A 12285-nucleotide genomic window follows, 5' to 3' on the forward strand; every position below is an offset into this window, starting at 1 on the left:
AGAAAGAAAGAAAGAAAGAAAGAAAGAAAGAAAGAAAGAAAGAAAGAAAGAAAGAGAAAAATACAAAATGTTATACCCCTGAATAAAATCTACAGATCTATCACACTCCTGGTAGAACTTAAAGGAACCTATTAAAGAATACTACAGTTCCATGACTTAGAAGGAAAAGAATCTACTAGCTCTTATTTACAAAAGTATTATCAGGCACCACAATGCTTGAATATTTTCCTGAAATATGGTAATTGTCATGTTTTACTGTCTATATGAGGAATTAGCAAGGAATATAAGTACTTTCTAAAGCATTCCCCTCTATCCCTACCGTATATAAATCTGGAGCCATTCTAAGAATTGAATATAAAAAGATAATGCTACACTGTAGACTACAGAATGCTACAAAGTTTTATTGCCATTTAAACAAAGAAGCCATAACAGTTAAATGAGCTCAAGAAATAGGTTTTGGTATCACAAGGTGCCAGCTGTAAAGAGTTATAGCTAATTGAATATGGAACTCCTGCTTAATCAGATAACTGCTCTGCTATTTCCAAATGAAATGCCATTTCCATACTGTTTGAAAATGGCCCATTTTATTGGTAACCAGAGAAAACAATATAAACTGTAAATAACATTAAGTGCTCTGTTTACCCATTCCAGGAACTGAAGTAGCAGGGGATCCAAGGCGCCTGGGCAAGGCTGGAGCAACAGTCCTTTCTGGCGGTCCCCCAGGAGCTGAAGCGTCCTTTGCTGGCCCAGGAGATACTGGACCTTGTGGAGGAGGACCCTGACTAGAGCTTGCTGGTGCTGGGGAAAGGTTTCTTTGAGCTGCAGTTCGCTGACGAATCTCTGAGAATGATAAGCATATTTCAGACTTAATGTCCAATATACCATATTAGCCACAATCACAAATGTTGGCTAAAATTTTGTGGCACCAAAAGACACTGCATTTAATCACTTATAATGGAACTCTACATAGAGAACTCTTTTTATGACCACATAATTCAACTGTATGTTTATACAACAAAATTTGATTTGTCTATCTACTAACATTTAAAAAAAAAATTCAATATAATAAAATCGCCACCCAGTTATGTGTCACATCTTTTTATAATAAGCCTTCCTACGATACAAAAAGGAAACATCAGAATTAGTGAAACTTGAAACAGATTTGCTTTCAAAACCAAAAATAGTAATTTTAGTGAGGGAATATATCATATATATTCTGCAATAATAAAATAATCCAAGTAGTCATAAAAATGCTATTAAAAACTTGACTTCACTATTTTGCTACCTATTGCCCTTTTTTATTAGTTATTTTCTTTATTTACATTTCAAATGTTATCCTCTTTCCTAGTTTCCCCTCCAAAAACCCACTATCCCCTTCCCCCTCCCCCTGCTCACCAACCCACCTACTCCTGCTTCTTGGCCCTGGCATTCCCCTATACTGGGGCATATAACCTTCATAGAACCAAGGGCCTCTCCTCCCACTGATGACCGACTAGGCCATCCTCTGCTACATATGCAGCTAGAGCCATGAGTTGCACCATGTGTTTTCTTTGGTTGGTGGTTTAGTCCCTGGGAGCTCTGGGGATACTGGTTAGTTCATATTGTTGTTCCTCCTATGGGACTGCAAACCACTTCAGCTCCTTGGATACTTTCTCTAGCTCCTTCACTGGGGACCCTGTGCTCAGTCCAATGGATGGCCGTGAGCATCCACTTCTGTATTTGTCAGGCACTGGCAGAACCTCTCAGGAGACAGCTATATCAGGCTCCTGTCAGCAAGCTCTTGTTGGCGTCTGCAATAATGTCTGGGTTTGGTGGTTGTTTATGGGATAGATCCCCAGGTAGGGCAGTCTCTGGATGGTCATTCCTTCAGTCTCTGCTTCACACTTTGTCTCTGTAACTCCTTCCATAGCTATTTTGTTCCCCCTTCTGAGAAGGACTGAAGTATCCACACTTTTTGGTCTTCCTTCTTCTTGAGTTTCATGTGTTTTGCAAATTGTATCTTGGATATTCTGAGCTTCTGGGCTAATAGAGTGCATATCACGTGTGTTCTTTTGTGATTGGGTTACCTCACTCAGACTGATATCATTCAGATCCATCCATTTGCCTAAGAATTTCATAAATTCATGTTTTTAATAGCTGCATAGTACTCCATTGTATAAATGTACCACATTTTCTGTATCCATTCCTCTGTTGAGGGACATCTGGGTTCTTTCCAGCTTCTGACTATTATAAATAAGGCTTCTATGAACATAATGGAGCATGTGTCCTTACTTTACATTGGAACATCTTCTTTTAGCTCTATTGTTTATTTCATATGCATTTTGCCTTTTCTAAATCAATGGCATCTCTTACGTATTCATTATGTAGCCTAGGCTACAAGGGGAGACCCAGGGTTAAAAAATAAAATAAAATAAAGTAAAATAATCAAGGGATGAGGCTATAGTTAAGTAGTGAAACATCTGACAAGAACTTGCAAGGGGATTGAATTCAATCCCTAATACTAGAAAAAGGAAAACTAAACGAATAATGTAAGCAGTCTTAAGCAATCTAGTTTACACAGTGATTACTTTTTTCAGGGAATGAAAAGATAGCTTAGCAATTAACATATTTGCTGCCCTTGCAGAGTACTTTAACCTCAACTCCACAGGCACCAGGAAGGCATGTAGCACACTTACACAAATAGAAAAAAAATTAAAAAAAAAAAAAAAAAAAGAACCCTCATATACATAGAATAAAAATATTTTTAAGTTACTTATTTTATATTTAAGTGTTTGGCAGTCAGGTATGTAGGTCTACTATGTGCATATCTGGTATCCTCATCAGATCCCCTGGAACTGGAGTTAGAAATGGTTGTGAGCCACCATGTAGGTGGTGCTGGGAACAGAGCCCAGGTTCTCTGTAAGAACAAGTGCTTCTTACTACTAAGCCATCTCTTCAGACCTTAAACATTTTTTTTAAAACAGATATTAGGGATACTGGAGAGATGGCTTTCCCACAGTTTAGAGCAGCGCTGGTTCTGCCACAGGACCTGAGTTTGGTTCCCAGCACCCATGCTTACAGTGGTCTGCAACTCCAGTTCCAGGGGATCTGATGCTCTCTTCTGTCCTCTCCCAACACCAGGCATGCACGTGACACAAGATAAACATGCAGGCAATCACTCAAATTAAATAAAAGAATAAAATACAAATATTAATTTACATATTTAATACTTCTCAAGTTATTTATGAATTTGTTTAGTGAAAATCTAACTGCAAAATATAAAATCTGCATTCTGTTAATAATTCTTGAGATGAATATTCTATAATGAAAATAACTGTAACTTATTTTTATTTTTCGAAACTGACCTAGGCATCTTCAATAGTAACTTGAATATCAACTCCTAGCATCTGGAAGCTATAGACTATTCACAGTTATCTCCTTAGTAACTGGAGATGAGACTGTGCAAGCACATAGTTGCTTGCTGATTCTCTCATGGAAAGGTTAGCACATCTAAAGCTCTATAATACCAAGCATTATGTTTATAATGCCTCTCAAGAGTCTTGGTAGGTAATTAGGGTGATTTACTGATGACTCCTCCTGTCCTCTACTTTCCAAGTTTAATCACCATCAAAGTACATCAATCTACCCTTGAGTTCTCTCTCTAATCCAGTGGTTTTTCACCTTCCTAATGCTGTGACCCTTTAGCACAGTTCCTCATTTAGCTATAAACCCCAACCATAAAATTATTTTCATTTTGTTACTTAACTGTAATTTTGCTACTGTGATGAACTGTAATGTAAATATCTGATATGTAATGTATCTAATATGTGACTCCTGTAAAAGGTTCATTCACCCCCAAAGGGGGTTGAAACCCACAGGTTGAGAACCACTGCTCTAGTCTCTTCTTTATCCATACGTTACCATAACTGTTTGGTGTATGCCCTTTTCTCATATTTATACTAGATGATATCATAATTGATTTATATATCTCAGCTTTGTTCTCTGTTCTATCCAATCTCCAAGCTTAAAAACCAGTTTTCTTGATTTAGATTTCATCGTACACCCATCAAATGGCTAAGAGCAATAAAATAAATCACAGTCCATGCAAGCAAGGATATGAAGGAGGAAGAACACTTGTCCATTCATGGTGAGACTGCAAACTTGTCCAGCCACGATAAATTAAAATCAGTGTGGCAAAGTTCCTCAGGAAGATAGGAGTCGATCTACCTCAAGAACCAGCTATACCACTCTTGAGATATACCCAAAATACTCATTGTTCCAGAGACAGTTGTTCAACCATGTTCATTGCTCCTCTATTCATAATAGCCAGAAGTTGGAAAAAACCTAGATGCCCCTCAACAGATGAATAGATAAAGAAAATGTGGTGCATTTACAATATGGAATACTACTTGGCTGTTTTTAAAATAATGAAATGATGAAATTCTCAGGTAAACAGGTAGAATTAAAAAAAAAAATTATCCTGAGTGAGGTAACCCAAGAAAGACAAAGCTGTTGAATCAATTATAGCCAACCTATAATCTGCAGAACCACAGAGATTAGGTAGAGAGTAAGAGACAAGGAGGACAGATAGATTGCTCCTAAGAAAAGGAAATAGAATAATTATAGATGGATGGGAGACCTGGAACAGGAAGATCAAGTGGGTTGGGGGAAGAGGCAGGAAATGCTGGACAAGGGAGGGAATATGAGGAGAGACAGCTAAACTGAAGGGCCATTTGAAGGATAATATGGAAGCGTAATATAGAAGAAGCTTCCTAAAATATACAAATATATGAAGGCAATCTAAATGAATCACCAAATAATGGAAGAAACAAAGCCCCAACTGGACATCTCGTCACTAAATGAAGTTTCCAGTACCGGACGCTTCTTGGACAAATGGGTCCCATGGGAACCAGCAAACAACGCAGGCTGTTGCCAACACTGTAAGTTGTTCTCTACAAACTAATGGTGAGGCCCTATTGCTGAAGATAGTACCTACATAACTCACTGGGCGATGAACAGTCCCAGCTGGTGCCTACATAGAGCCTTTACCCCTACATGCTCTCACCTTTGGTACAGGAAGGTACTACACATGCTACCAAAGGAGAAATGTAAACACGAACCCAGCTTACAAACCCTTGATTTACAATGGTGTCCTGCCTGCAAGATGGTAGTACAATGGTGGGGCAAAGCTTAAGGAAATAATCAACCAATATCTGATTAGACTTAAGGCCCACTCCACAAGATGAAACCCATATCCAACACTGCTTGGGTGACCAAGAATCTAAGACTAGATAGCCCAAGGACCTGGGGAGAAACCAAATACTACTAAAAGAACATAGCAATAAAATGACTTCTAATAACATTCTGCTATACCTAGTACCTTGATCAGACATCATCAGAAAAGCTTCCTCCTATAGCAAATGGGAACAAATACAGAAACTTAAAGCCAGCCAAGAAACTTGAAACATTCAGCACTAACACGGATCTATCCATCAAATCCCTCCCCTTAGGGATCAGGGAACTCCCACAGAAGAGGATGAGGATACAGAGGCCGAGCATATAGAAGGCACTAAGCAAACAAGGCCTTCCAAATCAACAAGATGAACTCACAGTGAGAAGAAGCAGATTTGTAGTCCTTCAAGGCACCAAGTTTTTATATTCTATCACTGTCTGTGGAATTATCCCTTAGCCTGAAGAGTACTTTCTCACATCTGTTCTCATAGAAAATTATTGTGACTTGTTTCTACCTTCTACTGTGGTCCTAAGTATACCAACTATTTATATGTGTGTAGTATACTACTTTCAATGAAGAGCACTTAAGTAGGAACTACAACCTTATTCCCTCAAGATATGATAAGGTAACGGGCAAAGAGTATAAGCTTATTAAAGATCTATGAAAATGATCTATTTTCTTCCTACATTTCCATTTAAAATTTCCAACTCCCCATTACTCAACTCACATGTATGATAAATAGAATAATGCCCCCAACACCTACAACATTCCTAAACCTTATAAAGTTGGAACTAGAATTACAAATCAGCTCACCTGGTGTTTGCCCACTGCCCTGAAAATCTCAGACTAACCTTAGGAGACTCCTTACCTCACTTGATATTGCTCTGGGCACTTCAAGTTACATGGGTATTCTGTCCTGTATATTTATCTTAAGATTTACTTCTCATGTTGATGTCTTATTTCTAGTCTGATTTGTTTTTTAAGTCAACTCTGAACAACTTACACCTTATAACTGATCAATGTCCCATTTGATAATTATTTTGAAAAATTTAAACAAAATTTGGAAATTCTAAAGAAAAAGAAGTTCCCATTAACTTTTGTCAATCGACATATTAGTGTTGCACACCTTTAATCCCAGCACTTGGGAGGCAGAGGCAGGTGGATTTCTGAGTTCAAGGCCAGCCTGGTCTACAAAGTGAGTTCCAGGACAGCCAGGGCTACACAATACAGAGAAACCCTGTCTAGAAAAAAGAAAAAGAAAAAAGGAAAGTAATCTCTAAGGCTAAGTGATTAGCACTATGAAAGAGATTCTGGATTGCCCACAGTGGGAAGTAAAAACACGATATACTACTATACATAATGTCATAAGCATAGAACTAACGAAGTATACTAGTCTATGAAGAGAATGAAAGTATGCAAATTCTAAGAACTATTTGTCCCTGGGACTCTTGGTTTGAGATCCTAGCCATTACCTGAGGACACGTACATCTATGTGGAGAAGAACCAACAGATAGCACCAATTTGCCAACCATAGGAGACCATTCGGCCCTAACAAAATAATCGCAACTCAGAATGAAGACCAACCTGAGTCACCTCCATGAAACCAAGGGTAAACTGAAAGCCTAAGTAAAATACATAAATGTAAAAACTAAGTTTCAGAACCAGTTGTTTCATTATTGATAGTTATAATGGCACAAAATTAACAATTAAGAATAACTAAGATGTCAATATTTTGTTTTTTCCAGACTCTCTTCTTAAACACACACCCCTCCACACAGCAAAATATGAACTCTCTTTCCACTTGTTATAGAGTAAAAGTGAATTATGACTATTTGAATTCTAACATCATGAAACACAAATGAGCTCTAAAACCTATTTATTCAAGAAGTTGTAATCTATCCACTAAAATCATTTTTTTTCTGGAATATTAAACTAACTTTAGATCTAGCATGGTAGGACACAATGGAAATTTCTTTGTTAAATGTGATATGAAGGGCATCTCCTGATAATTTGATCATTCTCCTTAATACATTAGTCCTACAGTTACAATCTAGTTTAAAATCGTGTGGCTAACAAATTTAAAGGTAAGTAAGCCACACTTAGCTTTCCACTTACTTCCTCCAACCACAAGGCAATCTACAACTCATTAATTACTCAAGGCCAGCAAGCTTCATGTGAAAGGGCCAAATGGTACTAGCATTTTAAGCTTTGTAGATTATGCAAGATCTCTGTGGCATATTCTTTGTTGCAATGTTTAAGATTGTCTAAAAGTGTAAAACCCATTCTAAGGAGAAAAACTGTAAAACACAAAAGCAACAAAAATATAAGCTGTGGTGCACGTTTGCGAGCAGGAGCTTCTAGGCGCCACCTTCTTTTCACTATCCATCACCCTTATATCCTTATTTTCTCTCATGACTCAATCCTGAGGCTGAGACTTAGCTAAAAACCAAAACACTATCACCTCAAAAAAATTAAATAAATAAAGAAAATAAATGGGGATGTAGGGATGGTTCAACAGTTAAGAACACTGGCTGCGAGACTTCGTGAGCTCCTCCCTTTTCCCTTTCGCCACCGTCATGCCATCCAGACTGAGGAAGACCCGGAAACTCCAGGGCCACGTGAGCCACGGCCACGGCCGCATCGGTACGCACCGCAAGCACCCAGGCGGCCGAGGGAATGCTGGAGGCATGCATCACCACCGGATCAACTTTGACAAATATCACCCAGGTTACTTTGGGAAAGTTGGTATGAGGCATTACCACCTGAAGAGGAACCAGAGCTTCTGCCCAACTGTCAACCTGGATAAACTGTGGACATTGGTCAGCGAGCAGGCGCGGGTCAATGCAGCAAAAAACAAGACTGGAGTTGCTCCCATCATTGATGTTGTTCGATCAGGCTACTACAAAGTTCTGGGCAAGGGAAAGCTCCCTAAGCAGCCTGTCATCGTGAAGGCCAAATTCTTTAGCAGAAGAGCTGAAGAGAAGATTAAGGGTGTTGGAGGTGCCTGTGTTCTGGTGGCTTAGAAGCCACAGGAGGTTAATTAAATGCTAACATTTTCACTGGCTGCTCTTCCAGAGAACCAAGTTTAATTTCAGAACTATGTGGCAGGTCACAACCATCTGTTAACTCCAGTCCCAAGGGACCCAATACCCTTCTCTAGCCTCCACAAATACCAAGAAATCACATGATTCACAGACATACAAGATGACACAATCATACACATAAAAATAAATAGAAAAGCATTCCCTTACAAATCACCCCCTCGGCCTATTACTAGCTTACCTAAGTCATCAGTCAAAACCTGGACCCTGGCTAATATCTATATCCATGTCTTTATCTATATATTCAAAAGTCTGAAATTCATGTTTATTTTAATTTTACATATCCTTGACAGTACCCTAGCATTCCTACATTTCTCAAACCTGTATTCTCTATCACCTAAAGAGTGATTTCTGTTCTTCAAGTGCCAGCTATATCTCCCTTAGGTATATAAAATATTATAAAGAGGGCTGGTGAGATGGCTCAGCCGGTAAGAACACTGACTATTCTTCCAAAGGTCCTGAGTTCAAATCCCAGCAACCACATGGTGGCTCACAACCACCTGTAATGAGGTCTGACACTCTCTTCTGGTGAGTCTGAAGTCAGCTACAGTGTACTTATATATAATAATAAATAAATCTTTAAAAAATTAATAATATAAAGAAGCCAGGCATGGCGGTATAAGCCTATATTTCCAAAGGATGAGTCAGAGGATTACCCTGAGTTCAAAACCAGCCTAGGTTACAGTGTGAGGCCTTACCTCAAAATAAATATCAGATACAATCCCCACTCCCCATCTTTATTGCCTTTGTTTCTAGAGAGGAACTGTCTGTCATCAGCTCTTATCTGAAGCCAAACTTTCCACTTATAAACTAAATCATATCCCCTCTCACCTGTTCAGGGACAGTTCTCAACTGCCTTCTCTCTCTACCTACATCACTTATTGCAATGTTCCTCCGGATTTCTGTTAGCACACAAACATGATACTGTTTATTTGATACAGTATGCTTAGTCATTACTAATCTCTCCAGCCATACATTTCTATAGTATTTTACTCAAAGAACTTATCTCTTTCCATTGTCTATAGCTTCTCCACTCCCATCCTTTATGATTAGGCCTTTTGCCCTATCCTTCCATCAAAATGTTCTTTTCAAAGTTACCAAGAACCTCAACAATGATCTTTAAAATAAGTGGTCAGATTTCAACATTAAACTTGCTTGACAGCAGTATTTATCACAAATGATCACTGTCTTGAAACATTCTCCTAACTTGGGGTCGGGGTGGGGGTAGGCTCCAAACTCTCCTGAGTTTTATGCTTTAACACTACTCTATGTGAGTACCTAAGCTCGTAGCCCTTAGTCTAGTCTTCTTATCTTTTTCTTTATACTTCTGTAGCAATCACATGGGGTCTTGAAGTTTTTTTCTTGGTGGTTTTAGCAGATTTTTCTGTGTTAGAAAAGACCACACATAGGACCAAAAATATGCTAGAAAAGTACTTTAGCATCAAGTTTCACCCTCACAGTTAATACCACCTAAATCTTCTATCTAGATCTTGTAACTCAAGCATCCAAATCCCTATCTGTCAGATTCAGATCAAATTGTTTTCTCCACCATCCACCACACACCTAATTCTAGATAGCTCAGACAAGGCCTCATGTAACCGAAAATGGCCTTGAACTTGCTATCCAAGAATGACCTTAAAACCCAGATCCCCCTGCCTCTACCTTCGAAATGCTGGTGGTGCTCTGCACCACCGTGCCTCAGTCAAATGTTCTGTTAAAAGGCTCTATCTGAGATGGTCCCTAACTGGCATCTCAAAATAACATATCTGAAATCAAACCTTGTTCTTCACCTCCCATCTGGACCCCTCTTGCCATTTCCACAATCTCATTAAAACACAGAATCATCTTTCCAGTTATTCAGCTCAATATTTTTAATGTCACCCTTTCCTCTTCACTGAACCTGTATCTAATCAACCACAAAATCTTTCCAGTTCTACGTTCAAAACACACAGAAAGTATAACAGAGTTATATTAAATTTTTAGTTGTTTTTTTTTAACATATCTAATGTTACTACTCAAAATCCAAACCACCTTCAGTACCACGCTGGGTTACATAAGCTTTCTGACTCATTTTCCTCTTTCCACCTCTGCTCCCTTTTCAATTTCTCAGATATTAAACTGTCTTATTGACACGAGTCAGGTGTCACATTAATCCTTTGCCTTAAAACAACAAAAATTTAAAATAAAAAACAAATTGAAAACAGAAGTCTTCTAATAATCCACATCCTAGAAGGCTCTATCTGAGATGGTCCCTTGTTATTTCCCTTGCTGTCTCCTCCTGTTTCCCCCTCACTCAGTCTAGCCCAGACCTACTGGGCTTGCTCTTTCTAGAGTATTCTAGGCATGTTCTCTTCTCTGTGTCTTTGTACTTACTGGCTCCTGCCTATGATAGTCTTCCCTCAGGTATCTACATAACTCATACCCTCATGTACTAGCTGGTTTTGTGTCAACTTGACACAAGCTGGAGTTATCACAGAGAAAGACTTAGGTGAGGAAATGCCTCCATGAGATCCAGCTGTAAGGCATTTTCTCAATTAGTGATCAAAGAGGGAAGGCCCATTGTGTTGGGCGTAGGTAGTCTTGGGTTCTATAAGAAAGCAAGCTGAGCAAGCCAGGGGAAGGAACCCAGTAAGTAACATCCCTCCATGGCCTCTGCATCAGCTCCTGCTTCCTGACCTGCTTGAGTTCCAGTCCTGACTTCCTTTGGTGATGAACAGCAACATGGAAGTATAAGCTGAATAAATAAATCCTTTCCTCCCCAACTTGCTTCTTGGTCATGATGTATTGTTCAGGAATAGAAACCCTGACTAAGACATCTCAGTTCTTTCCTGTAGATCTTCCCTAGCAACTCTACCTAATAAAACTACAATCTGCCCTCCCTGTAGGCATTTGTTATATTTATCAACCTTTAACTCTACCAATACTAATTTACTATCTACCTCTTTACTACATGGGGAACAAAGAGGCTGTACTTTTTGTTTACTATTGTATCCCCATCAGCAGACATTCAGTAAACATTTGATGAAAGAGAAATAGATATTAGTACATGTGCTGGACAGATTTATGTCTACTTGATGCAAACTGAAGTCATTTTAAAGGGAACCTCAACTGAGAAAAATGCCTCCATAAGATCAAGCTGTGGGCAAACCTATAGGGCATATTTTTTTTATAATTGGTTACTGATGGGAGAGGCCCCAGCCCATTGTGGGTGGTGCTACCCCTGGGCTGGTGGTCTTGAGTTCTATAAGAAAGCAATCTGAGCAAGCCATAATGGGCAAACCAATAAAACAGCACCCCTCCATTGCCTCAGCATCAGTTTCTGCCTCCAGGCTCTGGCCCTGCTTGAATTCCTGTTCTGACTTTGAAAAACAGTGATATGGAAGTGTAAGCCAAATAAAACTAAACACTTTCCTTCCCAACTTGCTTTTGTAACCAAAAGCAATGGTGTTTTATCATAACCAAGACAGTACATTAGAATTAAATATAACCCTCTACTTCAAGATCTTGAAAATGAAAAAGGTTAGTCCTTAAAAAAATTTAGTCCTGTATAATCAAACTCTTGAAAGAAATTTCATTTTTCATCATCCTCAAACACATATTTCTACATGATACAGAGAGTTTGCAGGAATTTAAATGGTGGCAAATTTCATTTTATATTTCCATCCAAACTTTATTGCTTTTTAATATGAGACAAAAATCTTTCCATCTTCTAGACCATGATAATACAAGCATCTAAGCAGCAAATAGTTCTATTTAATATGCATATACACAGATCCCTACTTTTTTACTTTTTATGCTTATTCCTTCATATAAAAAAAAAATCAGAAAATAAAAATTCCTTACCAAAAAATATTAGGGGAAGATCCTTCAAGGTATCGAAAGAAAGAAAGAAAGAAAGAAAGAAAGAAAGAAAGAAAGAAAGAAAGAAAGAAAGAAAAGAAAAGAAAAGAAAAGAAAAGAAAAGAAAAGAAA

The 12285-nt window shown here is 38.5% G+C and overlaps 1 protein-coding gene and 1 pseudogene across 4 annotated transcripts in view; one reads left to right on the forward strand and one right to left on the reverse strand.

Annotated features, from left to right (window-relative positions):
* The window catches only part of Lnpk (lunapark, ER junction formation factor), a 64524-nt gene that overhangs the window by 15737 nt on the left and 36502 nt on the right, over positions 1-12285 (reverse strand). For all 3 annotated transcript variants that reach the window (XM_021193501.2, XM_021193499.2, XM_029536462.1), the window contains exon 9: positions 643-840. In XM_021193501.2, the coding sequence (XP_021049160.1) occupies positions 643-840 (198 nt within the window). The remainder of the gene's footprint in view (positions 1-642; positions 841-12285) is intronic.
* Positions 7752-8270, forward strand: LOC110318447 (annotated as a pseudogene). The gene has a single exon (XR_002380367.2). The product of XR_002380367.2 is annotated as a 60S ribosomal protein L27a pseudogene (transcript).

The sequence above is a fragment of the Mus pahari genome, chromosome 3 (genome assembly GCF_900095145.1).
Source record: "Mus pahari chromosome 3, PAHARI_EIJ_v1.1, whole genome shotgun sequence".
Lineage (NCBI taxonomy): Eukaryota > Metazoa > Chordata > Mammalia > Rodentia > Muridae > Mus > Mus pahari.